Here is a 27,191-nt window from a genome sequence, read left to right as displayed (position 1 = left end):
CTAAGCCTGTTGAGAAACCAAGGCTTGCATTAGCTTAAAATAACTTTTCAAATTTCTCTATCTGGTCAGAAAAATCACTTCCCTCCCCTCTCCATAAGTTTTTGAAAATGCTTCTTAATTTAAGCCACTTAGTTTATGCCTGTATTTTTCTGAAGTTCCATACTTAATTACCTCATTGTGTTCACTGCTTGATAAAAAGTACTCCCTTTTGTTAAGTTTGCTTCTTCGCTTCTGAAATTCCTAATAGAAATTAAGTATTTTTAGGTTGAATAAAAGGCTAGAAAATAATAAAAGAAAAAGTCCCTTTTCCAAAGTGTGCGTGTTCACAGCATGTCTTCCCATGGCCCTGCAGAGGGGCATCAGCAGTGTCGGGTTTATATCTTAAAAGCATAATTACTAATTTTGTGTCTATTTCATGTTCAGAAAACACTTCACATGAAGCAGGTATTTCAAAATCTTTCTCTCACTGTTTTTGATTTTACTCTTTTTTTATTTTAGTGAAAGAAAAATTAAAATGAAAAAGGAAAATGAAGAAGTTAATGATACCAGATTTCAGCGAAGGTAATACAGTGCTCTTAAATACCTTGTTTTTTGGGGTTTTTTTTTGGTTATACAATAAAGCTATTGGCAAGAATCTGAAGCAGTTTGAAACATATATTTCATTAAGAGAGCCTACAAGTATAATTTCAGAAATGTTTATTAAACTTTTGCTCTCATTATTTGCTGTTGGGAATGTTGCAGCTTGTGTAGCTGTAACTGCATAAAAATGTAGCTTTATACTGTATGTTTACATGAAGCTTAAGAATTAATTGAAAAGTCAAAACATAATTTGTTCTTTGGTTAGGCCTACCAGATATATAAGACATATAAGACATATATTTACTAATATGCTCGTATTACTAATATGTTTGTAGTACATATATCTACTTGTTTCTATGTAATTATAATGCAGTAACGATTTTTTTTTTCAAATGTGAAATATATTTTCTATTCACAAAAATAAAAAAGTAAGAAAACTGGAAAAGCAATTTTATAGCACTTATTACAATCATTCAGTAAGTTTTATATGCAGTCTGCATTTCTGTTACTAGGATAACTATTCTAGTTTGGGGGCTTGTCTGTACATATTCTCTACAGTGTCAGCAGAAAGCAGTTATAAAAATATTCCTTCTGAATGCTGAAGTGTTGCATAGAAAGTAAAAGCAGGTTTAAAAGAGACTTTTCTAGAAAAGAAAGTTATTCTAAAATGCAAGAGGGTATGAACATGCAAGATTTAATCCACTAAATTAAAAAATAAGAGGGAAATGGTAATTCACTAATGCTCAGCTGTCATTATTGAACCAGAAATGCATGTTGAAATCTGCAAGAAAATTAAACATTGCCTTGTTAAAAAACTTTGCTATTGACAAACATTTATTCTCTTGAAAGGTGTTTTGCCCAACTAACAATGGCAGAATTAGGACTATGGTGAGAACTAGTGGAAGGAAGGCATTAAAATTTTATTCAGATACAGATTTCAGTTACCTCTTCAAATCAAAAGACACCTTTATATGGTGTCTGGTTTTGAAATTGTACCTGCATCTAATGGCTGCATTTTACAAATGCTTTCACATTTATATTGTTGCAAGTTATTCTGATGTGTCAGGTTTTGTGCTTAAAGGTGCAGAATTTATCAATGCTTTTGGTTAGAATATAAGTTATAGAATTGTGTCTGTGTTTTGCCCCAAAGGAGCCGTTTTCAGTCTGTTGTTTAGGGCATCCTACATTCAGTGTGGGATAATTTTTAGTGGGTTGCTTGCCAGTCACAAGAAGGATGGATTTGTTGTAGGTGTTAATCCTAGAGTTTTGCAAGATTTTGTTACCCCTTACATTTCTCATTACTAGGGAATTGAATTGATGGGAGTGTTAGTGAATAAAATACACAAATTAACTTATTTGCTTTGATTAGTGGCTGTTATCTAATCAACAAGTTATTGTCAAGCAGTACTGTAGTTGCAATGTAATGTGAAGAAATAGCTATGCAGTTTTCACAATGTTGTATGGGAGCAGCACTCCACTGTGCCTTTTTGCGTATCAGATTTTGTGGGGTGAGTTTTATTTTGAGTTGTATTACATGATATGAGCTCAGACACAAAGGAAACCCTGTGCTGTTCACATCTATGTCACGTCCAGTTTTTGACTGCAGCAGAGCGCACCATAATCAGAATCAAGTTGGGAGTTGGGGGTTCAGTAAAGCAAAGCGCACAAAAGCACGTTAGCTCCTGCTGAAGACAACAATCCATGGCCATTAAAGTGTAAAATTTCTTTTTCTTCCATTTTCAAATAGAAACTAGTCACAAATCTTTGGCTTGTTTGTTGCCTCCACCATTTATGCACTTAATCTTGGAGGAGCCTTCTTTACAATAGATGGTAATATTTTCACTCTTGAGTACTCGTTCTCACATTGCATCGTATGTCTGTTTGTTTAAAGTCTTCTGCACTCCCTGTAAGAGGAAAACCCCGCCCAGCGATGCCAATTGGCATAAACCCGTAGATCCGATCTTGTGTTGAAACGCACTGCACAAGCTCGCTTCTATGGGTCTGTGTCAGTGTGGTGATCTGGCAAAACTTCACGCAGCACCCACTGCAGCGGTGTTTGACAACAAGCCCAAATGAGAGTACAAAACCATGTACTGATTTTGGAATTCTGCTCTTGTCCATTGCCTTCCAACCTGATTGAGGGATTTGTTCTTTTATAGGTTGCTTTAAGCATCTTTGGCTTAATATCTTATTAAAATTTAGAAAGTGATGTGAGGGAATTGTAGGGAGTATAGCATATACAATTTCCTGACTTTATTAAATATGCCATTCCGTGGCATTGCACTCAAAAAGAAAGAAGACATTTATATTTTATTCTTATTGTAAAGTAAGACCAAACACTCATTTGTTTCCAGAGATGTTCTGGGCTTGCATCATCCCTATCAAATATGCATGCATATATATACACACACAACACACGTATAAATCTTTATACATATGTAAACAGGATAGAACAGAAGTTCTACCTCTGCAGTAGAAAAATCTATCTAAGAATATGCCTTATTGTCTGAAAAGTGGAGAATAACTGCAGTTGAAAGCCTCCCTCCATGGGAAGTATGTAGGCCAGTGGCTGCTGTCACATTTCAAAGAAAGGCTGAAGAAATGAAGAAGACTTTATGGTCACCGTCGGAAGCTGTGTGCATCCGGGTTGAGGTAGTAGGTTGTATGGTTTAGAGTTACACCCTGGGAGTTAACTGTACAACCTTCTAGCTTTCCTTGGAGCACACTTGAGCCATCGAGGAATTCATCACCACTTTAATCTGATCAGGGAAAATATGCAAAAAGGTATTGTTTCATGGCTGTACATAATGATCACTCTGAGGCTTTATTGATGTTGAAATAGTCCTGATGACTTGATTATTTCATTTAAATCCTGTTATGAACAATGGTGACACATTGCCTTAATGGACTGTGACTATGTACTGCAGACACTTAAGGAAAGAATGATGATTATTTTAATTCCATTAACAGGAAAGCTTTAAAAGTTATTTTCATTTATAAACTCAGGGAAATACCAAGTATTTAATGCTTTTTTCTTTCTTCAGGGAATAGCTTATCCTGTACATTTGATTTTTGTTGCTGGCTTTATATAGGTCTATATATTTTTGAAAAGGAAAAGAACATTTTCTTTTGTCCTTAAAATGCTATCCATAAAATATTGCATGCTGCTGCTTGGATAGCAGTGGCAATGTCACAAGTTGATCCTGGTCATCCCTGGATTTATGATATTATTTCTTTTTGCCTGAAGAACTCGGTGTAATGAGCACAGATCCAAATGACCTGCAGGCCCACCTGTGTTCCCACCTTCCTGTGACTCACTGACTCAGCCCAGCCCCACTCTGAGGTCTCAGCACCTGTGTCCTTACACAGCACATCAGGGCAAATGTTGGGCCAGGGTCTGACCTGACCCAAAATGCCCTTGTCTGTTTTGGTCCTTGATTCATCTTTCTAGCTCAGCAGGACTTGGAGGAGTCGCACTCCCTGTGCAAATGGTTTCCAAAACACACTGGAAACTGCCTCCAGTGTCATATCCCAGCACTAGGTGCCTTCACCCACATGAGATGGGTGCCATAGACAAAATTATCTCTCCTCAGTCCTGGTGTTCTCTGTTTGTCTGCATGCCTTTTTTTTTTTTTTTTCTTTTTTTTTTTTTTCTTTTTTTTTAATGAATAGCAGAATGAACCAAGGTGGGGGGAAAAAAAATCGCAATCTGACTCTGGACACAAAATTGGGCTTGTGGAAGTTTATGCCCTAATTTGCACGATCCCATTTCATTCTGGTCTGCAGCCTTCCTCATCCTGTCTGGAAAAACAAAGAAATGTCCATTAATATATATATCCCATGAGCAGGTATCCTGACAAAAAGAGACAAAAAGCATGAGTATTTCCACTCCTAGAAATAGCTATGAAGCAAAAGAGAAAAGAGCTGTGCCTGTATATTCACCATGATCTTTTAAGTGAAGGCTACTTCTGGAACTGACCTCAAAGATGAGGCCTCCCCAGTGAGATGGAACACACATTTTTGCCAAAGTCAGAGCATCTGGACCAGACAGTGATGCTCATTCCATAATACTTGGGAAAAAGTGATGCTGTCTTTTTTCACATACTTTTCCATAAAAAGTGAAAAGGAGTATTTTTTTTCAATAATAATTTATCATAAAAGACAGCAATAGTGATAATTTTGCTGGAAAGTGACTTAGGTTTGTTTATGGGCTCCGCAAGAGAGCGGAGCACGACACTCCTGTGGTGCCGTGGTCAGGGACAGATCAGACTCCTATGGGATGAGGAGAGGGTGAAATGTGACTGTTCCACACAGGGGTGAGGGATCTGTTCCTGGAGCTGCCAAGTTACCAGCAAGCTCTTTTCAGGGTATTTGGAAACCCTGAATTTCTGACTTTACTTTTATTAGAGGTGAGCATAACAAGATGTTAGATGTTTCCAATGTTTAGTTGTTTTATGTTTTGCATCAGCAAGGACAGTTAAGAATGTTTATTTTAAGTGGGTTTGAAGGTTGATTGTATTTTGGTTGTGTTTTCTTTCCATGTCTGTGTATTAAAAAAATCATTTGCTCGCAGGTCCCTGTGTTTGTCTCCTACCAGCTTGAAGTTTACCTGAACCCTTTTCTAGATAAGGAATAACAGGAGACGAAAATGGATTTAGTTTATCTTTTTAACAGCACTTATTTTCAATGATTAATTTTTGTGATAGGAAATTGATAAAGAGGATCTCCATGACAGGTGGATCCAGACTGAATTTTAAGCATGTCTTAAAGTATATGGGAGAGAAGAGAGATGAGGTTGAGTGAATCAGAATTGCTCCAAGCTGATGGAAAATGCTTAAGGAAGCAGTGGGTAAATGGGAGGATAGAGGGGAGACCTCCATCAGCCAATGAAGCCTAACAGGGACCACTCACAATCTGGGTAAAAACTGCAATATCCTCTGTGGATTCAAAAAGACTCTGATCACAAGTACATTTTCTTTTGTTATTTTAATTTTTTTCTTTTGTAGTTTAAGTTCACTGGAAAGAAACATTGTAATTGCTGGTTTCTGCCAACAGAGCAACAGGTGTTCAATCCTTTTGTATTAATTCTTCAATTAGTTGCAAAATAAGGAGAATTGTTTATACTAAGCTGAACTGAATAGAAATGACTGATGCAGAAAATGTGGGAATGTTTCATCTGTCCTTCAAAGGCATGATAAATTTGTAATTCTATCAGGCCTAGTTGCAGGTTGCTATGCAAATTTTCATTGCAGCATCACCAGCTTTAATGAATATACATTTTCTCTATTTCTTTCTCTGTTCTTTAATTTAGGTTTTTTACCCTGTAATGTGCAATACATTGTTTTGGCAAGAGTTATCAAGTTACAAGCAAAAAATGAATGAGACTGTGAGGTAATTTTGAAGCGGATTAAGGTAGAGAATGAAAAACAAAGGGGGGGAAAAAGCTCTATTAAGAACAGCTGGATGGAGTTAGGTCTTCTGTGATTTCATTTTAAAGTCATAAAACATATTGTCTATTTTAAGTCTGACATATTTTACCTTTGCAGTGCAGTTGAAATATAAGTGTGCCTTGTGGACTTAGCATTACACTGGTGTGATGCTTCTGTAGGAAATAAATGCACTTTGTGCCATGGCTAAACAGGGATGGGTTCCAACCTAGGGCCCATTTGAGAGTGTTTGTTCCTGTAAATAAGACAGAACATTGTCATTCTTGTGCCTTTACTTTGCTTCTTGCATTTGGAAAAAATACCCATTAAGATATTTAGGGAAAATCTGGAGATCCAATGGATCTGCGACTCCTGGTTGTTCCTTTGGGAGACATGTCCTCAATGTTTCATAAGTTTAGTCCTAAAGAAAAACTGCAGAGGCACTGACCCACCTAGTACCCTTCTTCTTGCCACAGTTTCCTTAGTAAAGATTAAGTCTGATCCATGGTGAGCCCTGGCTCCCAACAAAGGAATTTCAGCATGGCAAAAACCCACTGCAATGCTGCGTTCTGTCTGTCTTAAGAGATAAGTCATTTCAGAGAGCTGGGGAGAATTTGTATTTCCTTCTGCAGCCCACAGGTCTTTGTCCAGAGGCACATTAGAAGAAAACAGAGTTAGAGGGGCATTTCTGTGTTAACAACCATGCTTTGGAAGCACTGACAGAACTTGGATGTTTTGGGCACAGTCATTTTGGGACCTTTCCCCATACCAAAGCTGCTGTTAATCCAGTTTAGCAGAAGAGGTAAAGTAAGTTATTATTGATTTTGTGCTGTTGAAATAGGACAGAGTAGTCAAAAATATATGAGCACATTTCTGGCTTTATTATTCTACTCAGCAAAAGAAAATGCTGAGTTTCACTTGGTCTCATCCTTTGTTTACCTTCCTTGTCTTCAAAACAGTTGAAGTTCTTTAGAGATTTTTAGGTAAAGAACGTGTTAAAATATTTAAAAGCAACACCAAAAAAGATTTTCCTCAAAAATTTGCCCCTTAAACATGACAAAGAGCATTTAATACTCTCCAAAATTAGTTTATTGAAACTCTTCAGCAAGAGACCTGGGATAGGTTGCCCAACTGATAAAGTTGCAATAGAAGTGCACTTGAAATTTTTCAGATCTTTTGGATGTGGTTTCATATGACATTAATTTATCTATTCTATTGAGAGCAGCTTCTGATATCTTTAATAAAACAAGCAATAAATACATATGGCAGGCCCTGTTTAAAGGTGGATATTGCTTTTATACCACAGTTAAATAGAAGTTGGAAAAGCTAATGATTTTGTATTACACAGTACACAGAAATGAAATTGTTTTAGCTTTGGCGTTCATATAGTAAAAATATTTACATCAGAGTGATCTTTTTGGTAGAATTTAATTTTGCATAAGGCTTCTGGATATTTCAGCTGTAATTCATTGTAATATGAAAATTTCAGGCTAATTTTGTTTGAGCTTTCTTTCCCTCACCTCCTCTTTCATTCCACTTCTAGAAACAGTAAGAGTAAGCCTCACATTTATGAAGTCTTATCAAGAATGCTTGAAAAATCTGAGTAAAAACTCAGAGATCAGGCCTCTTTTTTTGTTTTCTAGAATGACATCCTCATGTTCAGGAATTTCTGTCTCTTTAGTCCTTATTTTAGAAATATGATTATCATGGTATTTGATCTTACAGCAAAATATGCATGGATCCCTTTGGTGTCTCTGGGCTTTGTTGAACCTTCATTTGAATGGAAAGATCTCCCCCATAAACACCAGTACTGGGAGGTTTTCTGGATTAGGTAGTTCTCTGGCTTGAGTAAGACTGGCATGGATATGCACCAACCATTGCACCAAGAGCTTCATTGCAAAGAGGCAAACACAGACCAGCAGACTAACCCTTTTTCCTAAGAGTCACAACATCCTTGTGTACTGCTTTGCTTTCATGGCTGGGGAAAAAGGGAGTGGTGTGCACTTGTATTTTCTTGCATGTGGTATAGATGCTTGTATTGTCTTTGTCTGAATAAGTCACCTCAACTAAACTTTATTTCCTTGGTTGAGAGTGATTTACCTGGGTTAATATGTGGTTTATCTGGGAAATGCAGCTCCCTTACTTTTACTTTTGGTCTCCACACACTTTTTCCACTGGTCATTTTTTGATTCTTCATTTACTGACATCATTGTAATCCTGGTAATGGATGTAGAATCTTTTACAAATATACTGGCAACAGGAATGGATTGAGAATGCCCTGGCGGCTGGAGAGAAATATGGGATTGATGTTGTGTTTATAAGGTTAGCAGAAAGCAAAGTTTACTCAAAACATACTCTCCATGAGGCCTTTCTGTCACAACTCTTCAGCTTGGGAAGGAGAACAAAGCTGTTTATTACTATCACCTTTGTAGGTCTGTCTTGAGACTCTGGGGTTGAATTTGCACAAACTCTGTGTGACTCTCATTTTTCAAAGCCCCTGGACAATAAAAGTAGTCCCAGGCTCACTTTTCCCTGACAAAACCCAGCCTTGTAGTTACTGCATTATCAAAGCAGATTTACATGTCATAGGAAAGATGACTGTTATATATACATATCTTTATATGACTGTCAAATATACATATCTTTATGTATATTTGCTGTTGGAGATTTTTGCTTGGCACTATGCTGAAATGAACAAAAGAACACAATCCCAAAATTCTCCATCTCAGCCATTGCAATTAGTTTGCTGAGACTAATTTGTTCATTTCCCATGTTAGGAAGAAACCATCAGATGGGAACTTGACCATGATGACTTCACTGTTGCTTGGAAGAACTTCACTTTATACTATGTATAGGATTTGGAGCATGCTAAATCCATGTAAATGGCTCTTTTCCTAGAAAGTTACCCAAGAAAGATATTCTGTCTGGACCAGTAAGTAGATTCCATGGTAGATGGAGACATGGCTTAAAAGTGCCTCTGGTATTCAAATGTCCTGGGGTGAGAATATTTGGCTGCTGTTCTGTATCACAGCTTGTCCAGCAAATCTTGTACTTTCAGAGAGTATTTCCATCTCCACCTTTTCAAAAAGCCTTAGAGCTCTTCGTTTGCACAATTGAAGGGAATTTATTCTGTAAGTTACTTGAACCTGCAGATTTTCCTGTGTCAGTTGAGCCTTTTATTGGGAGGAAAATTATTTGGTTGTAGAATTTTTAATAAAGGAGGATTGATACTATGTTGAGCTAAGATTTTTGAGAGCTGCTGCTGAGGCTGATGTCCTGGTGGGGGGACATCTTTGTGAGCTGGAGCACAGGGACCAGTGGACCCATATAGCTGTTCAGCTCTATAAGTTCTTTTGTCCAAATGTTAGCTTTTGATCCTTAGGCTAGATTTTTTCAACAGTATGTATTTTACCATATTCACTTCTAATTTCTTCAGCTCTCCTGCCCAAATATATATATTTCCATGTTGTGTATTGCAAAGAACTAAGCTCAGACCACCTAAATCATGTATTGAACTTGTGTCTCATCACTGGATAGGAAGGCAGTGTCTGAAAATTCCCAACCTCTGCTGTTCATGGCCCACACACACTTGGAGATGAGGCTGCAGGCTTGAGTCCATCTGAGGTACCACAGCTGGCAGTTTGGCTACTGCCCTAGGGAGGTTTTTCCTTGAGAACGGTTTTATTTCTTTAGACAGCATTTACTCAGGATGTGACTTGTGAAGTATGTGATTCCTGTGTGATAAAGCCATTTTTGCGAGTGATTATTATTAAATATTGCAAAGTCTATTGCTCTTCTTAAATGTTTATCAGCTGATACAGGAAGAATTTAGAGGTATTTTTATCATTAGTTTGGTTTTGAATTATAGCTGTAACAGAATGGGCAAAATGTAAGTTTTAGTGATGAGTCTAAGAACCTAACTCATAGTTAGTGTAACATTTTGAAGCAATCCTGCTTTTTTTCCCATAATATCTTGGTCATTTAGGAGCCAGCATCCTCTTGATTTACAACATCTGGGCAAGTTTTAAAAGAGAAACCTCAGGTGCAAAGGCATTTTTACAGCTTTTTGACCCAATGACAGGATGTTAAATATATAAAGTGGTTGGAACTGCCTCTAGGTTGTGCTTCTGTAGGTTTGACACTTAAACATGCAGCGCCAATTCACTCTTAGCCGCTGTTATGAGATAATAGCCCTTTAATTTCTCTCCTCTGGCTGTTGTAAAGAAAGGCAATATAAACAATGAAGCCAGAGAAAACAGGCCCAGCTTGCACACCTGATACTCCTACTGATGCTGCTGCCAGCCAAGCAGGTGCTCCCAGGGGACATGGGACTCCTTTCCTCCCCTGGCCTGGCACTGTGGGAGGAGTTGTCTGCCATGGGAGCACAGTGCTGTCCCCAGCCTCCTGTTTTTAGGGCAGTGCTGTCAGGGAATGCTGCCAGGCACTCCTGCCTCCATCCTTAGCACGACAGGCACCATCCTGCCAGGGGCACCCAGGGCCCATCGTGAGTTGTTGGTGGCTGTCACTGGAAGGGGCTGAAATCACCACACCGCCAAGGATGGGGACGTGCAGCGTCGTGCCCAAAAAGGAAGGAATTGAGCATAGCATTGAGTCAGTTTGGGGGTTTTTGGCTAAAACAGTCCAAGTGTTGGTCTGTGGCAGTAAACACGCAGTCTGCCTAATGAATGTACTATTTATTAGCCATGTGAGCTGCTGGGAATACCAAAAAGGATAAGGGCTGTGATTCAAGGCCACGGGGCTGAGCCCACACAGCTCCCTAAGGCAGGAGCCAAGGATGTGGGAATCCTCTCCAAGGGGCGACCCTGGGAGTCTGCAGCCAGGGTCAGGCTGTGCTCATCTCCAGGCAAGAGGAGGTTTGTTCGAGGGATCCTTCTCATACGTGAGGAGCGGCTGTTGTTTGTTATTGTGTAATTTGATTTGACTCTAATTTAATGACAGTTCTTAGCAGGCAACATGATTTGCAAGGCTGATTTTAATTTTTATTGATTGGGCCTTTAATTTACTTGGACTTGCACTCAGAAGCTTCATCGGAGATTTAATGAAAGTCTGCAAAACCAGCTTGGTAAGGAATTTTTCGATGGAACTTGAACTCATATTTCAATAACAAGTCATTCAGGTGCAGTGTGAAAATATTTTAAGAAAGAAAATTCTTAGTTAAACTTCAGTTTTTAAATAGCAGTTTGGCAAATACATTATTTAAAACCCACCTTTCTTGTGGAATTTTTCGCCCCCAAATTCCCACATTCAATATCTTTTCAAAGGTAAAAGATCTAGTTTTTAGAATTTTGTATAATGAGCTTTTAAAGGGGACATCTTGGAGATTGTTACAAAATTTTCACTGAAAATAAGTAACTTATAACTTCTGGAAATCCAGTATTTTGTTAATTGGTAAGAAATTTACTAAATGCAGAAAACGATTCTGTAAAAGCAGCTGCAACACTCTCCTAATTATTTTCATGCTGCAGGTATTTTTCAAAGTAAGGATTGCAAAGCATAAAAAACCAGATTATATGATTTTGAAATCTACAGTAATTTTATAAATACAAGCTTTCTTTCTTTTTCATGTTTATAAATTAATATTCATAACTTTTAGAAATGAATGCTCCAGAGAGGAGCTGGGAAGAGGTTAATTAATGATAATTTTTGTTACCTTTTCTGAAACCAAACCTTTGTACTTGAACCAATGAATGAAAAAAAGCAGCAAGAGTTGCAGAGTGTATCTGTATGGGAGGAAGGAAGGAATAGGGAGGATGAATTATTGTGTGATAAGAAGTGTAAGAGGATGTAAGAGTGGGAAGGAAATTGAAGCTGCACATGGAATGAGAGAGTGGCTACAAGGAATGGAACTGCAGTCACTGCTCATTGGCACTTATAGAGGCTCTGGGAATGTAGCCACAGGAGTTCAGGAAAGTGGAAGAAAAAAAGGGACTTGAAAGATATGGGGAAAGGATGTGAGGATGTTGTAGCTTCACATTGTTGTGCTTCATCCACATTGGTGCATCTTGGTAACTGTGAAATATTAAAGGAAGGAAAGATTTGCAGACAAAGCTTCGTATTTGTAAATAAACAGAATATTCCCTCCTAGGGATAAGTTTTTGTATTCCCTAGTCAATTCCTATTTATTTTATAAGCAGAAAACCCTATTATAATATAAAAATTTGGAGGGGAGTAACTATGAAAAGTAGTATCTGAGGGTAGTGCACATTTCAGACATATTGAAACCATCTCAAAATTATCCTCCACTACTGAGAATTAGGAAACCAAAAAATATAAATCTAAAGATAAACTGAAAATCCAGAGCAAAGGCATACAGATAGCGGTAACTGACTAATGCAGGCAATATAGTAATGATGCTGGTTAGTTCATTTTAGTCTAAGACAACAAACAGTAAATGTGATTATATTATAGCCATATTATAACTGCACAGTGTCATCATAAGGGAGAATTAACTTGTGTGTGTGCCCTTCCCTTGGCATCTGCTCAGTTTATTTGCGTAAATGAGAAATATAAAACTCCCAAAAGCCTGAATCAAAAAGAATAAGATAACCCCAGCTTTTATATGAACTGTAATTAATTTGCAGCCTGTTACCACAAAACTTAATTTAGGGAAATTCCTAGTTAGAATCAAGAATGCTAAACATTTGTGTGAATAAGAACAGTATGTGCAGTGGCGCTAGAAGTAGCAATATTTCTGATTCAAACCATGCACTGAAGAGTTGTTGAGGTTCCAGAACTTCTTTCCCTTTAAAATTATGAGAGAATGAAGTTTACTGGCTGCTGATCACTTCCAGACACAGAATGGTGGTCTATTAGTCCTTTTCAGAGTGTAATAGTAGTTCCACATGACACAAATTAATGGAATATCTCGTTAATTCCCTAAATGTCACTAAACTGGTCAACTCATAAGTTTCCATCTCCTTGCAGTAAATTTAGCTGCTTCCAATTTTTAAGTTCTGTGAAAACATCTGCAGAATATGGAATCTGTTAAAACAGCAAGGTCTACATTGGGAGATATTATGATCTTAACCTAAGCAATTTCTCTGAAGGAGATCAGCTTATTCAGCATCTAAAAAGCGCTTGAAGATTTGCATTCAAGCTTGTTTTGAGGAAAATTTTTGCCTCTATTCTATATATGAACATGATTTTCTCTATCCAATAAAAGGAGGAAATGTGAATATTTATGGTAGATATAAATAATATTATTAGGTATTTTCAAATTTCAGTTTTGCGTTACAAGGTTATTTGCTTGTTAAGTGAAATGGCTAACCAATAAAACAGGCTTGTGCTATGGTTATGAAACCGTGACTAATCTTCATATAAGAAATCCTCAAAGCTTTTTTTTTAAACAAATAGTAGCATAACATAAAGTGAACCAAAGTCATAGGCACTCTTATGAGGGAAAAAAAAATAAACAATACTGACTTCTAAAAGACAATCCTTATTTACTAGATAGTAATTCCTCATTGGAGAGAATTACAGTAATTTTACAATTTTTTTTATGCTGCATTAGAGGATTGTACTGACTTGTCTGATCATCATCAGTTGTTTCTCTTCTCTCCACTTGATAGAGCCAGAATATAGCAGTCAGGCCTCAATTTACTCTTGCTTTCTGTCAGTGCACTTTATATACTGCATCTCCAACACAGCTCCCCATATGCAATACTACATTTTTAAGACCTGATAGTAAATTCCTCCCTGAGTGAAGTCTTGAGTGAAGATTTATTTCAGAACTAGTGATCATGGAAACAGGATCCCTGCATAAAGAAAAGAATTTACTAATGTAAGTCTATAGTTCAGTTAGCACATATTAAATTAGGAAATACTGAGAAAGTCAAATTACTCAAAATTTATTAAGTACATTGCTTTCATTTATGTAATTTTTCACTCATACCTTTTTGAATGTGAGTAAATCTTCAAAAATACCTTAAAATGCTTTAAAAACCAGAAAACGTCACTATAAGGAGAAATAAATAAAATTCTTGCTGGTGTTAAAATATTCAAATAAATTCAGCTCCAGTCACTTTTATCTTTAGGGTCCATAGCATGGTATTGGAAATACTGAAAATGCAACTATCTTTGTTAAGTGCAATAACATTTGAAAATACTTGTTCTAAAAAATTCTGTATGGCTTCAGAGCTAGAGAGGACTTCAGAAGTTTTAAAGCTGCTTTACACTTTAAATATGTGGATTGAAGCAAATGTGTATAAATATATTTGACAAATACTTAGGAGTGTTCATTAATGAGAGCATGCACATTGAGTTTTAACTTTGTGGAATGTAAGGGGGCGCAAACATTTCCTAACATATAGATATGGGGGCTTTTTTTTTTTTGGTTTTTGATTGTTTGCGGGGGGTTGTTTGGGTTTTTTTTGGGTTTTTGTTTGTTTTTTGTTTGGTTTGGGACTTTTGTTTATCTTCCACAGCCTTGATCTTGAAGATTTGTTCAATAATCTAAAAAAGCTTTTTTTTTTTTTTTTTAAATGCTGATAAGCGATCTAACCAAGAGGTTACAAGGATGCAAATTCATGTAATTTATACTAAATTTTATAACCTTCACGTTTCTTTATGAATTTAAAGCTATTTAATAAAAAATACTGTGCTTGGTCCTGGATGAAAATTTCATTAATATAGTTTCACCAGTTCATTACTTTGTTAATATAAATTTTCTTCATTTATTCTTAAATAAGGTCAAGGTAAATGATAAAGGATTGAGGGAACATGGTGAACTCTTGTCCCTTCTTTAGCTCTAAGAGTTATAAACCTGGAGGTAGGAGTTCCCCCAAATATCAAGAAACAGTTGCATGAAGATAGGCAATAGTTCTGTGCTTTATGGAAATAGTTAAGTGAAGACTAAATATTTAGTCATTGAGCATTATTGAGGGAAAAAATTAAAATATAGAAAATGTACAAATTAAGTCTTAACAATGTCAAGTTCTTTCAGGGAAAAAATAATTGTTCAATTTAACTTTAAATAAAAAGTAAATGGAAAAAATGTATTTACCAAAAAGAAAACCAAGAAGTTGGCAAGAGAAATGGGTCTTGTTGCTAATAGTAGTAGTAGTCAAGGGGAAAAAAGATAAATGAATCATTAATGATCATCCATAAGACAAAGAAAATTATCCCATGATACTTGACTCAGTAATCCTAAAAGTGCTTGTACTTATGTGTCTTAGCATCTTTGGAATAACAAAGTCCAAGGAGTGCAAATATTAGTGTTCATTTGAAACTGCACAAAACCAGTTCAAATTAATCCAACAGAAGAACATGAAGGAAAAGGGAATAAATACACAATGTAAAGCATAATATAAATCATGTTCATAATTGTTCACCAGATAATGTTTGCCATGTCTGAAGTGTTGCCTTTTTGCTAATCAATATATTTTGCGGGCTAAAATGTATTATCTAAAGGTAAGCCAGCATTATATACAGAAGTTCAATGGCATCCACTTAAAAATATTACTATCAGTACATGGAAAAATGTAAGTCTGTTTATTGCCAGGGTTACAAATCACAGCATTTTGAGAAATGCAATGTATTCACAATTTTCAGTAGAATAAATACGATGCACCTTTAGGTGGTACACATCCATGAATAAGACATTACAATTACATTCATCAAGTGTTAGGGAATGGTTGGAAAAACGGGCTAATACACAATCTTACAGAAGTCCCTCCTCTTCCATGATAACCCCTCTGAAGTCTTTATGGGCATTTGTATTCAGGAAAGCATTCAGATTTGCTTTGAAAGTAAAGGTCCTTGTGTATTTCTCCATTCATGTACCTCTAATTAATAATTTTCCACAGACAGCTTCTAGCAAACAGGATGCACCTTCTAATAAAAGGATGTCCCAGTCACCTAGGACTGTGACATCTTTTTGTGACATGATACCCATGGTGCAAAGCAGGAGCTCAGGACAATTTAGTAGTTTGTCCAATTTTGTGCTGGATGTCATTGTCAGCATTGGGATCAAGGGATGAGCCCTCTGGTTTGCCAAAATGATGACTAGTCCAAAACACATATTTATGAAAGTCCTTTCTGGGCAGTACATGAAAGGCCTAGTGCTTGTGTTCTGAGTTAAACAGCCCCATCTCACAGTTTGAAGTCTATGTATCACATTGGAATGTGTTTTCTCTATCAGTGTGATGTTTTCACATTGTGTTTTATAATGTAGTAATTACACAGCTTGCCTCACAGTTCTTCTTGAAATTAATGCATCTCTTGTATTTAATAATAACACACATTTAATAAGACTATTTCATTGTCATAAATATTAAAAGCTACATAATATATGCACATATAAAGACTGCAGTAATGAAGGCGTTTAAAATAAACACCACCAATTGAAATTCAAGTGCTGAAGCTCAGTAGATTCTGAAAGTAAAAGTAGCTGTGCAAATAAAACTAAAATTGACTTTGTTGATCTTCATTGTCTAAGTGAAGAGGAATATGGTATATGGACAAGGAGGAGGAACAGTGATGGGAAGTCCAGACTTTTCTCTTTAAATAATCTGCAGCACTGACTTTCCATTAAGGCAGCTGAAGAGATGCCCTTGCCCACAGTATTTAACTTCACCTGTTCTGTATCCTCTGTGCCCTGACCCTTTTTCTATGGAAAAAAACACTAGACCTGGCCTTAAGAGTTCAAGGCCCATCTTGGGAAGAACTCTGCTGTGGAGGGAAGCAAGAAAATGGACATTAGGCTGTTTTACAGGCAAGCCCTGAGGCTGCAGGGACACCAAGTGTGCCAGGCACTGCTGGACAAATCCCAGCCATCCTGGCTGGAGCTCATGGGCAGCTGAGCATTTCTAGACACGGAAATGTGTCAGAGTTGTCTCAAAGAGACAACTTTCAAAGAGACAACTGAATTATGTAAGGACATGCAGAGCCGCCCAGGATAAAGGAGACTCAAAATTGGATTAAATCAATTTTACTTCCACTTGCCACAAGGTGTGAATGGTATGTTCTACACCTTAGGAATAAGAAGTTTAAAGTATTTATGTGAGCATTGTTCTTTTAACTCTTTAAAGGATGTGGTAAAAAACCCTATGTAATCTCAAATTGCAATATTCGGATAGGAATTTTAACTGTGGGGATAATGTTTGACACTTGCGGAGGAATGGGTTTAGCTATAAAATTCTCAGTTCAAGTTTATAAAACTAGTAGAAGTGCAGAAAGGTTAAGATCAAAAAGTGCCCAGGAGTGTGGATTTTTATTCTGATGAGTGACTTTGCTTGTTATATTTGGATGCTAATGTAATAAAAAGGTCTTAATCTCCATGGTTTGTGAAAGTAACAATACCTCTCCCTTCTTGTATTAAAGGAATATAGTTTTTTGAATAATATTATAAAGTTTATAAACATTTATTTATATGTGGCCATGTTTTAGTTTCTCTATCGACAAATGAAGGGTAAAGACTCTTCAGTACTGAAGAATTGAATAGAACTGTGACAAGTTTTCAGAAAGCTGCTACAGATTAATCTAGTGATGTATATTTCTGCACAATAGAAAGAAATGGAGGCTGGGAATTAGAAGGAGGCTCTATTTAAAGTAAGATGCTGAAATGCTAATATCATAGTTACCAGGTCTTTTTTTTTTAAATATATTAATTCTTCATGATTCTATTAGCTCTTTTATTTGTGCCTTTTCTTTTTTAAACCAATTATTAGTAAAGAAAGGAAAAATTAATCAGTCAACATAATATTTGGACTTCAAAAATTTTCTCCACAGGAGCAGCTGTTAAGGAAGTTAAGTAGTCACTGGGGAAGAGGAAAATCCTCATCATGGAGTGAAAATGGCTGGATGACAAAGTCTGGAGTAAAAATATATAGTCCTCCTCCACTGTGACTGAAAGATTAAGTGGGCTGCTATCCACTGCTTCATGTTATGATGTTTGTTATTTAAGACATGGAATAATGGAAAGCAAGTTAGGCAATGAGATGAGAGCACCTGCAAATGTTACAATTAGCTGGGTTACTCAAATCCAAAACACACTATGTGGGGAACTTCAAAAGGGAGCCCTGAGATCTACAGCAGTGGATGACATGATGTCAAACAAAATTCAACAGTATGAAAGCTAGCAGGCATTGAAAGAAGTAATTTGAACTATTTATGACCTCTTTTGGGTTCTAAATTAATTTTAAAATACCAGAAAAAGAGATCAAGTCATTGTTGACAACTCAATAAACCCTGTGATCTCTCTTAAAGTTTCATCAGCCTTTCCTGTCCCCTTATGATTTCTCCAAATTATAGGATCCCCTCACAACAAAACAAGAAACAATGGCAAAATGTCCCTGTCTATGCAATAAGCTACATCCAGTACTGCTGACAGTATATAATGCAGCATCTTGTCTTATTCTGACTGCTGTGATAGAGAAGAAATAAGCAACAGAGGAAGAAAATAGCCTATTTTTAATAAATATATTGTGCCTCTTTCTAAAGAAGAATGAGCAAAGATTTGGCAAAAGGGAGGAGACACAAATTTTATCTCTGCATAAATAACATATTTTTTCATCAAATGCTAGCCCATGCAGGAAAGTTCCAAACCTGTAGGAGCTTACATTTGGGATTTAGATGTGTAAAGTCAAATTGAGATGAAAGTGCTTCTAGTATCAATTATTACAGGGTGCTGAGCATCCCATAGAGACTCTTCTTTCCCAGAAATCCAGGAAGGAGAGTGTCAGTGAAAGTCTTCATTGAGCCCTTCTGTCTTGCTGTTCCCTCTGTGGGGCAAGATTCACCCTGTTTATGCCACTGCTGAAAGAGCTGAGGGATTTCTCAGGACAGTCCTTGTTCCTTGCTTACATTTTAGTTATTACTTAGCACAGCTGAGGTTTACAGAGTTATCCCTGTAATTAACCTGACTGCATCCTCTGCATCTGCTGGGCTACATGTGTCTCCTTCCAGCCCAAAGGTAAGGGTAATAGTAAATCTCATATGCTATAAAAAATTAACTGCACAGTTGTACAAGAACCATGCCAATGTTGCCATGGACAGTCACACACCCACAGCAGGGATCTTTACACAGTGTACCTCCAAGTAGAACACGTGGGAGGAGAGGAAGGAAAAAGTAAAATGAGCATCCTCTTTTTTTTTTTAGTTTTATGTACAGAACTGATTAAAATAGATTTCAAAGAGAAAAGTTCATTGTACAGTTGTTCAAACAACTGTGCTTTTAAAAATATTTGGAAAAGAGAGGATTTGCAGAAATCCATTAAAAGGTGCTCATTAAGGTGATTCATTCTGCTGATGGAACTTCTGGTGCCAAAGATTTCCCAGGGGCAGAGGCAGGAGGTCGGATGCTGTCCAGGGGAGTGGCTGAGTCCCTGTTCCTGGAGGCATTTTCAAGACATGGAGATGTGGCACTGAAGGACATGGGTCAGTGGTGGACTTGGCAGTGCTGGGTTAAGGGTTGCACCTGGTGATCTTAAAGGTCTTTTACAACCTAAATGATTCTCTGATGCTGATTCTATCTTCTTTTGCTAAACTGGTTTGAACTGAGTATGAGTTGAGCACGTTGACTTATATCTATTCTTCAGCATAAAGAAAAGGTCTATTTTTACCTACTGTTACAATGCTGTCTCATATTTTGCCAGGTTGTTCCATATCACAGTTGCAGCAAAGAATCTCACTAAAACTCCAGATCAAAGAAATTAATTGAAGCATTTTCACAGTTACCCTTAACTCCAAGGCAAATCCATGCACCACTCTATTCTTTGTCTTCTTTTCTGTTTTCTGGTAGTTTTGTCTTGTCCTATGTTCTTTTACATGCTTGAAAATTCTCCTAAATTACTAAATATTTTTCAATATCAAAAGGTTTCATCATTCTTTTGTCATTGAATAGTCCTCTTCATCTGTAATTACTTCCTGTTCTCTTCTACAGTTCACAATATTTTCATATTCTCATAAACTCCTCAATTCTGTGGAAGGACAGGTTGCAGAATTCTCACTGTCATGTTGCTGTTGTGAACTTCTTTCAGTCCCTACCAAGGTAGATGAAACCTTGAACTGCAGCCATGCTCTGAGGTGCCTCCTCTCTATTGATTCTCACCACTGATGTCACTCTGACTTCCTTATTTTCATATGAAAGCCCATGAGAACTAAAGCTAAAAGTGATCCCTGTTGCTTTGTGAGCCAGTGAAGGATTAGTCCCTGCTCATGTTTGGTGTAAGTGAGTTTTGTACATGTTAGCCATTATCTTGAAGTAGTGTTTCATTGTGAAAAAGAATTCCTTCTTGCACAACAGGAAATTTTTATTTCTATTTCACTTCTACATGGGACACTTTATGGAAAAACTATATACTTTTTCTGTGGAGGTAGTGCCCAAAAAAATACTTGTAGCTGTTGTGCAAGCGCTTAAAATATTGGTTGAAAATAAAGCCTCTCTCGACAGTTCTTCTCCAGACTATGTTGGCCTAATAAAAACTTTTTTTTTCATTTTCATTTTTTTTCTCCTTCTTTTTTTTTTTTATTTTAAATACCTCCACATTATCAAAGTGTTTTTGATAACAGGATGGCAAGAATGGGAGGAGCTAATAAAAATTCATTTGACTGGCACATTTCATTTTAGGCTAATTTTGGCTGTACCCTCATAGCAAATGGTAAATGAGAAAATATTCTCCTACATTTTGTTTGCATATAGGTTACATCAGTGGAGAAAATTCATATAGGAAAAATGTGCAGTGCAAGTTTGTTGTTCAGTGCCAATTTAGGTAAAATCTAACTGTAGTCCTGAAGCAGAGGAGTCAAACAACCTTAATGAATTACATGAGACTGGGTTTATACAGAAAAACCCTTTACTTGAGATCCCTTTGCTTGAGACCCCCTTACTTGATTTATTTTGAAGTGAAAAGGTGGTCTGTGAAAGAAACATTATTGTTCCCTCAAGTACCCTTTGGGTAATAAGCTGAAATATTACATCAGTTCTGTGGCTTTCACTCCCACACCTAACAAGATCAGATTTGAGACTCTTACAAATCAAAAGAAAATCCTTATTTTAATATTAGACAATGAACCAAATCAATTTTGTCTCTTAAGAGCAGCATATAGCCTGGAGGAACTTAAGAGTGAGAGGAGTCCAAGATTTACAATCATGAGCACTAATAATCATACCAAGAGTCCAAATAAATGAATGGGGAGTGTCATTTGATACTGTTTCATTTGGGTTGGTTTTTTTCCTTCAAATAGATGTTGGTTTCAAAGGAATGCAATATAATTTATTTTTCTTTCCCTAAAAATGATAGAAAAAGTATTAATAAATTAGATTAATAATGAACAGAATATTTTTGGTGTGTCTTTACCCAAAAAAATCTGGGAATCAGAGTATGAGTTCTAAGACAGTTTTAGAAGCAGTTTTCCTTGTGACTAAAGGGAAACTGTGTGCTGATGTAGTGTAATTTGCTGCACATTTATGGAGGTGTGAATGCCAGGCATTTAAAATTAAAAGCTGCTGCTATGAGTCCACTAGCTAAAGTAGTGACAGGAGCAAAGAAGAAAATTTTAAACAACTGAAAACTGCAAGAATTGATGGAGAGGTAGAAGTTATAAATCTGTCCTCATGTATTGTTTGCTTCATGCTTTCTGATGCTCCTCACTGAATAATGAAAATGTCTGTTGACTTATCTGCTGAATTCTGAGAATGAAGCAAGTATAAAGGCAGGCTGAAAAAATACTGTGCTTCAACTTGCTTTTGAAGAACTCTGATATCATCAAGGCATAAGAGCCCCACTTTCCTATGAAAAAAGACCACATGACACTTCTCTTGCAGGTGGATTTAGGAAAGTAGCCTGCCACTTCTGCATTGCTTTGAACCACTTCATATATCTGGGGACTTAGATATTTGGCTAGATTACAGGTGTTTGTTTTCAGCCTATGAAGGCTGCAGTTACCTAACTAAAATACACAGAAAATTTTGGTAATTAATTTTTCAAGTAACTATGCTTATGGTGTCTGTACCCTGTCCAGAGGTATAATGTTTCTGTCTAATAAAGGAAACTTATAAGAACTCCTACTATAAGGTTCTTAGTTGTTGGCTCAAGGCTTTATGAAGAACTTCTATGCCTCAGAAATGTAGCATATATTTACTTAGCATCCTGTACATTTTATTATTGGAGTAGCTCTCTTTAAACTTGTCAGCTGTGTATTTAATGACATGTGGGTCACAATAGCTTTTAACTATGTTTATTAGACTCACCTAGAGACAGTATCTTCAAAGTGGCTTTCTGAACTTTCCAGATGTAGTTGAAATACATGATCTTGTCATTAGGAGTTTATTTATAACTTTTCTTACTTTGCAAAGCTCCCAAGATAGATTCCAAGGAATCCCTGGATAAAGAGAAAAAAAAAATCCAAATAATTAAACACAATTTCTCTTGGTTAGCTGTTGTTGTTGGATTTTGTTGGCTTTGCTTCTTTGTCATCTGGGTAGCTGCACTCAGCAGACTCCAGAGTCTGACTGTATGAAGCAGTTCCCGTTTTGGTAACAAGAGATTGCTTGCACCAGAGAGCTGATGTTCAAAGGCAGTGCACTTACCACTGCTCATGCTGAACAGAGTGTGGAATTTGACCTTTATGAAAGAATTGCAAAGATGCTTTGAAATCCCTGTAATGGTATCCACAGAAAACAGAGAGGAGCCAGGAACAGGGAGGTTTTAGTGGGTTTTGGAGAACAGCATGTTATCCCGCTCCCTGTCCTATGTACCCTCTGCCACCCTTCAGTTCCTGAAAAAATGTGACTGCAAGATTCTGTGATATTTCATTTTTCTCACTTGGAGTCTCTCTTAATAATATACAAACCTGTTTCTTTTCCTTATAGTCACCTCACAGTCTTTTGTTAGAAGGATCATCTGTGCTTGTCTGATTCAAAGGAAGACCTATGGCATCTATTTATATGCAGTGTTGAAGACAGGATGCTGAGCGAGAAGGCTCTTGGATTTAACCCATTAAGGCCATTTTTATGCTACATAAGGGATTGAGAGTTACATTCCTCCTATTGCTGATTATCCTACAGACATCTCTCCTGCTAGATTGGAAGCATGTCTTTTCAAAGTGTAGCACAGCTTTCTGCTCTTCCTGGAGAAAACTGGTGTATTAAGAAGGGTTTGCTCAATGTCCTTGTGTTGCTATCCCAAACTGCAGTTTTGGATCCTGGGAAGGCAAGACTTTGTACAGATGGATTTCACAAGGGAAACTGTGCCTTTCAAGCTGCCATTGCGAAGAAAATGTAGAAAAGATATCTGTATTTTCTGATGCCTACATCTCCCTAGGATTATAAGGACATATTCTTTTGAGGATATGCAAATGAAGTGTTTGAGCCAACATTATGGGTCAAATTTACTTTATTACAAAAGTAGCTATGTTTTGGGGGCTATTTTAAGGGTAAATGAGCACGGACGTGGGAAGTTTCTTTTCTGTCTGTGCAATAATTCTTTAAGCTGCCTGGTAGCACAGGTTGCTGGTCTCTTCCAGCCAGTTGGTGGGTTCCAGGCAGAGTCTGTCCAACACTTACGTCACATGGAATCCCCATGCACTTGCAAATGCTCCATCCCTGGAGAGGCATGGGCCTTTGGGGGCTGAAATGCTGTCATTGCACTGAGATGTTCTGCTTAGGAATTCAGGGCACAACATAAACCTAGCTGTGGATCGTGCCATTCCACCTTTTTTTTTTTTTTTCCCCCTCCTTTTCGTAAGTCCTGGATGTGATATGTTTCACAATGATATGTTTCATCTTATGTTGTTGCTCTCAAATTGCACGTGTGAGAACACAGCATCTCGGAAGAGATTTACAAACACGGGTGGGTGACTGATGGCACTTTATTTGTGAAGGAAAAGGCATATGTTTGCCTTGTGGTGTCTGGATCAAAATCCAATGAAAAGAGGACTGACTTCATCAGTAATAGGCGTGTTATTTACCCCATCCCCACCCCCCACTAAAATAAAAGACAAGAAAATGCTGAATGCTATGTGGAGATAACATACAATTTATTGATTCTCTCTGTATGCTTTATGGCTGTAATGGACTTTATGAAAACCCTAAGCCTGTCCATTTTATCTTTGTAAATAATTGACTGCAAACACTGCTATAAATAGGGTAAGTGGAATGAGATTCATGCAGAAGACTGTACAAGTAATTATATGTATATAGTACATTTCAGCCTGTTTTGGCAAAGTTCAAATACATTTCTTCATAGTGTCTGAAAATTAGAGATCTAATTCTTGGCTCAAGTCTGTTGTCACAACTACCCTTAGCTCTACTGTAATTTGCATTTCAAGTGTACTGGAATCTCTGAGCACCGCCTCTCTGTGTTGTATGATTACTGTTAATACTTGATTTCACAGTTATTTACAGCCTTGATGTATTGCTTGACTGTTGCTAGTATCTCATTTACTATTCTGACCACCCTGAGCAACCTTTCTACATGATACTTCCTGGAGTGTCTAGTCTTTTATCCCCTGGCTGTAACTTCTGATTTCTCTCTGGCTGTAAAACAGTCTCATACCTTTGCATCAGAAAGTATTTTTACTTTTGCGTTGCAGAGCTCAACACAGATACCAGGGAGCATAGCAACACTACTTCATAGTCAGAATAGGGGAACTTTATTGTCCTAAGGAGTTGGCTTGGAGAAGCCCAGGTTCCTCCAGCTCCTGGTTCCAGCTAGGTGCAAGGCCACGTAAATTCTGCCTGAGTTCAGGTTGCCACTGAAAGAAGAACTCCATCCTCTTGCTAGTGGCATTTATTTCCCCTTGGCTTTTTGTGCTGGCATATGACTGTTAAATGAGCCAGATAAAGGATTGATTCTGTTGCAAACTAATCTTGTATTTCTTCTGATTTGCTTTTTGGGAGAATTCCCTAATATGCTTTAGGATACAGTTGTGAGAGGCAAGTGTCAACATTAACAAGGTGGAGGAATAAATGACCCAGCTCAGGAGGGAAAGCAGAAAGAACCACCACTACAGGCAGATGTTTTGATTTATGGTACAGGTTTTGGTCTACACACTCACTGGGAAATGGCAAATGGGAATTGCTGCCTTGCATGGGAGCAGGAGTCTGCCAAAAAAGTGATTGTCAGCATCACTCATCTTCAAATGGTAGCAGGTTCTGTGCCCCCATTCAGTTCCTGTTGACAAGCTCTGTGAATACATGAAGTTTGGCACTCTAGGCTTTGTAAGCTGTTCATCCCTGCTGCAAGTACCCAGTGGTACAGGTTATATAAAGTACTCTCCACAATTTAAATTGGTATAAGTAAATGCCTTATAGAAGATAAGCATAATTATCCAAACCCTTAAGTAGGAACGCTCATAACATTTGCCAAACAAAAATGCAGATAATTGCAATATCTGGCTTAGCACATTCCGAAATTGGCCTTTGGGATCTCAAAAGCTCTGATTTGGTCTTCCTAGTTTGGTGAGTTGGATTTCCACATAGATCTTAGGTTTTAAACCAGATAGATATTGAAATCTTCTCAGGATCTGCTATGGGAGTTATATTCCTAGACAAATCAGAATACTATCTCTAAAAGAGTTAAGAGAAGTCTTTTAAGTAGCCAAAGGCAGCTAACAAAAATAGGTAACATTTCCCTCCAGGTTATTTTACTTTCCCTAGACTGTCACAGGCCTCTGAAGGGTGTATTTCAGATTGTGACTTAAACTTACCCAAATCTAACTTACCTGAAAGCCCAGGCAGTCAGGCAGAAAACAGGCAATGTCACATCATGGATCATAGATGATGTCTGAACTGAATAATAGATCCTGACAGAGATTTATTTTCCATTTGCCTCTTGAATAAAATAATTTTGGCAAGACAGAATCTGAACTACAGAGGGCTGCTGCAGGTGAAACAAAAGAAATGGGTGGTAAATGAAGTTTATACTGTTAAATCAGTATGGTGATTTTGGCAAAGTTAATCATGGCAAGCCCTGCAGAGCCTCACTCACTGGGGTCTGATGGCTTCTGTTCTGACAAAATTCACTTCTTTTGTGACACTTACATTGGTTATCAAGCAAAAAGTCAGCCACAGTTACAGGTAAATACACATTAGGAACTGAAGTGAGAAAGCTTTCCAGAAACACAATAATTAACTGAAAACTAGCTACCTTTAATTTTAGAATATTTATGTGAATCTATACATGTTAGTGGACAGAAATGCCTCTCTAAATACTCTGAAGTTTGCCCTGGAGTGATGTAGTAATTACCTGGATATGAGTTGTGCATGTTAATTTCTGCAGGTGATAAATCTGGTTTATCTGGCTTTTAAAGATATTATATTTTCCTTCTTTATTTTTTTTTTTTAATGCTCATATTTTCACAACAGAGCACAGACAGCATTCTTATAATTATGAGTGCAGGCAAGAGTTGACAAGGAGAAGCAAGAGCTGAAGGTGATGTAGCTTCTCAGTTAATCTGTGAGGAGAGATAACTGGCAATAACATGAAGTGCAGCGATGTGGCCAGAGAGGCAAGCTGAAAGGATACTTTTATCAGCATTGTTTCAAAGCAGCTATTACAGTAAGTACTAAAAGAGGAAAAGAAGCAATCATAGTAGTGAAGCATAACTGAATTTTGAAATGCCTTTTAATCATGTGCAGGACCAGAACAACATCTTTACCTGAGCAACTGGGGCATGTTCTGGATGTGAAAGCTTACCTGCTTTCAATAGAAACACAAATACATAGAAAAATTTTGGTTGAATTTGAAATTGAGAGCATGTGCTTATGAATTTCTAAATAAGACCCATCATCAGAACTTTCAATGTTTCAAATGCTTTTCATAGTGGGGCCTGGGCTAGGCACAAACCCCTTCCATTGTCAATGTGTTTGAGTGCTTGTTTTGTCTGAAAAGTAATCAAAGATACAGATTATATGGGCCTTTAATATTCATTGTTATTTACCTCTGAAAGATTCTGCTGGTTTGCTTTGCACTTGCTTTTGTAAAAGAAATGCTGCATTGTAATCAATTTGCTGTGTGCAGTTTAAAATGTCAGGGACATTTCTGTTATTTAACCTGCAGACTCCTGCAGTATGGGATGAGGCAGGGTTTTTGAAGTAAGGCTATTTTAAGGACTAACTTCTAAGAGATTTCAGGTTCAGCATATCTAAATACAGTACATCCTTTCTTATTGTTTATTTTCTTTTTAATTTAAAGTCAAGATGCATTTCAGGCAGCAGCTAAGATG

General features: G+C 37.2%; 1 protein-coding gene across 47 annotated transcripts in view; it reads left to right on the top strand.

The window, feature by feature from the left end:
* The window catches only part of LOC144248939 (uncharacterized), a 409,608-nt gene that overhangs the window by 284,989 nt on the left and 97,428 nt on the right, over window positions 1–27,191 (top strand). For 14 of the 47 annotated variants that reach the window (XR_014957940.1, XR_014957939.1, XR_014957937.1 and 11 more), the window contains one exon: window positions 499–561. The exons of 23 other annotated variants lie outside the window; for them this stretch is intronic. Coding sequence is in view for 2 of the 24 variants with exons in the window: in XM_085589706.1 (XP_085445832.1) it covers window positions 499–501 (3 nt within the window). In the remaining 22 variants the exon portion in view is untranslated. Of the gene's footprint in view, window positions 1–498; window positions 26,525–27,191 lie in introns of those variants that run through there. 10 more of the 47 variants (XR_014957932.1, XR_014957931.1, XR_014957927.1 and 7 more) reach the window with 5 other exon arrangements.

The sequence above is a fragment of the Lonchura striata genome, chromosome 1 (genome assembly GCF_050655825.1).
Source record: "Lonchura striata isolate lonStrDom1 chromosome 1, ASM5065582v1, whole genome shotgun sequence".
NCBI classification, from domain to species: domain Eukaryota; kingdom Metazoa; phylum Chordata; class Aves; order Passeriformes; family Estrildidae; genus Lonchura; species Lonchura striata.
This window is presented reverse-complemented; position numbering and strand designations above follow the sequence as displayed.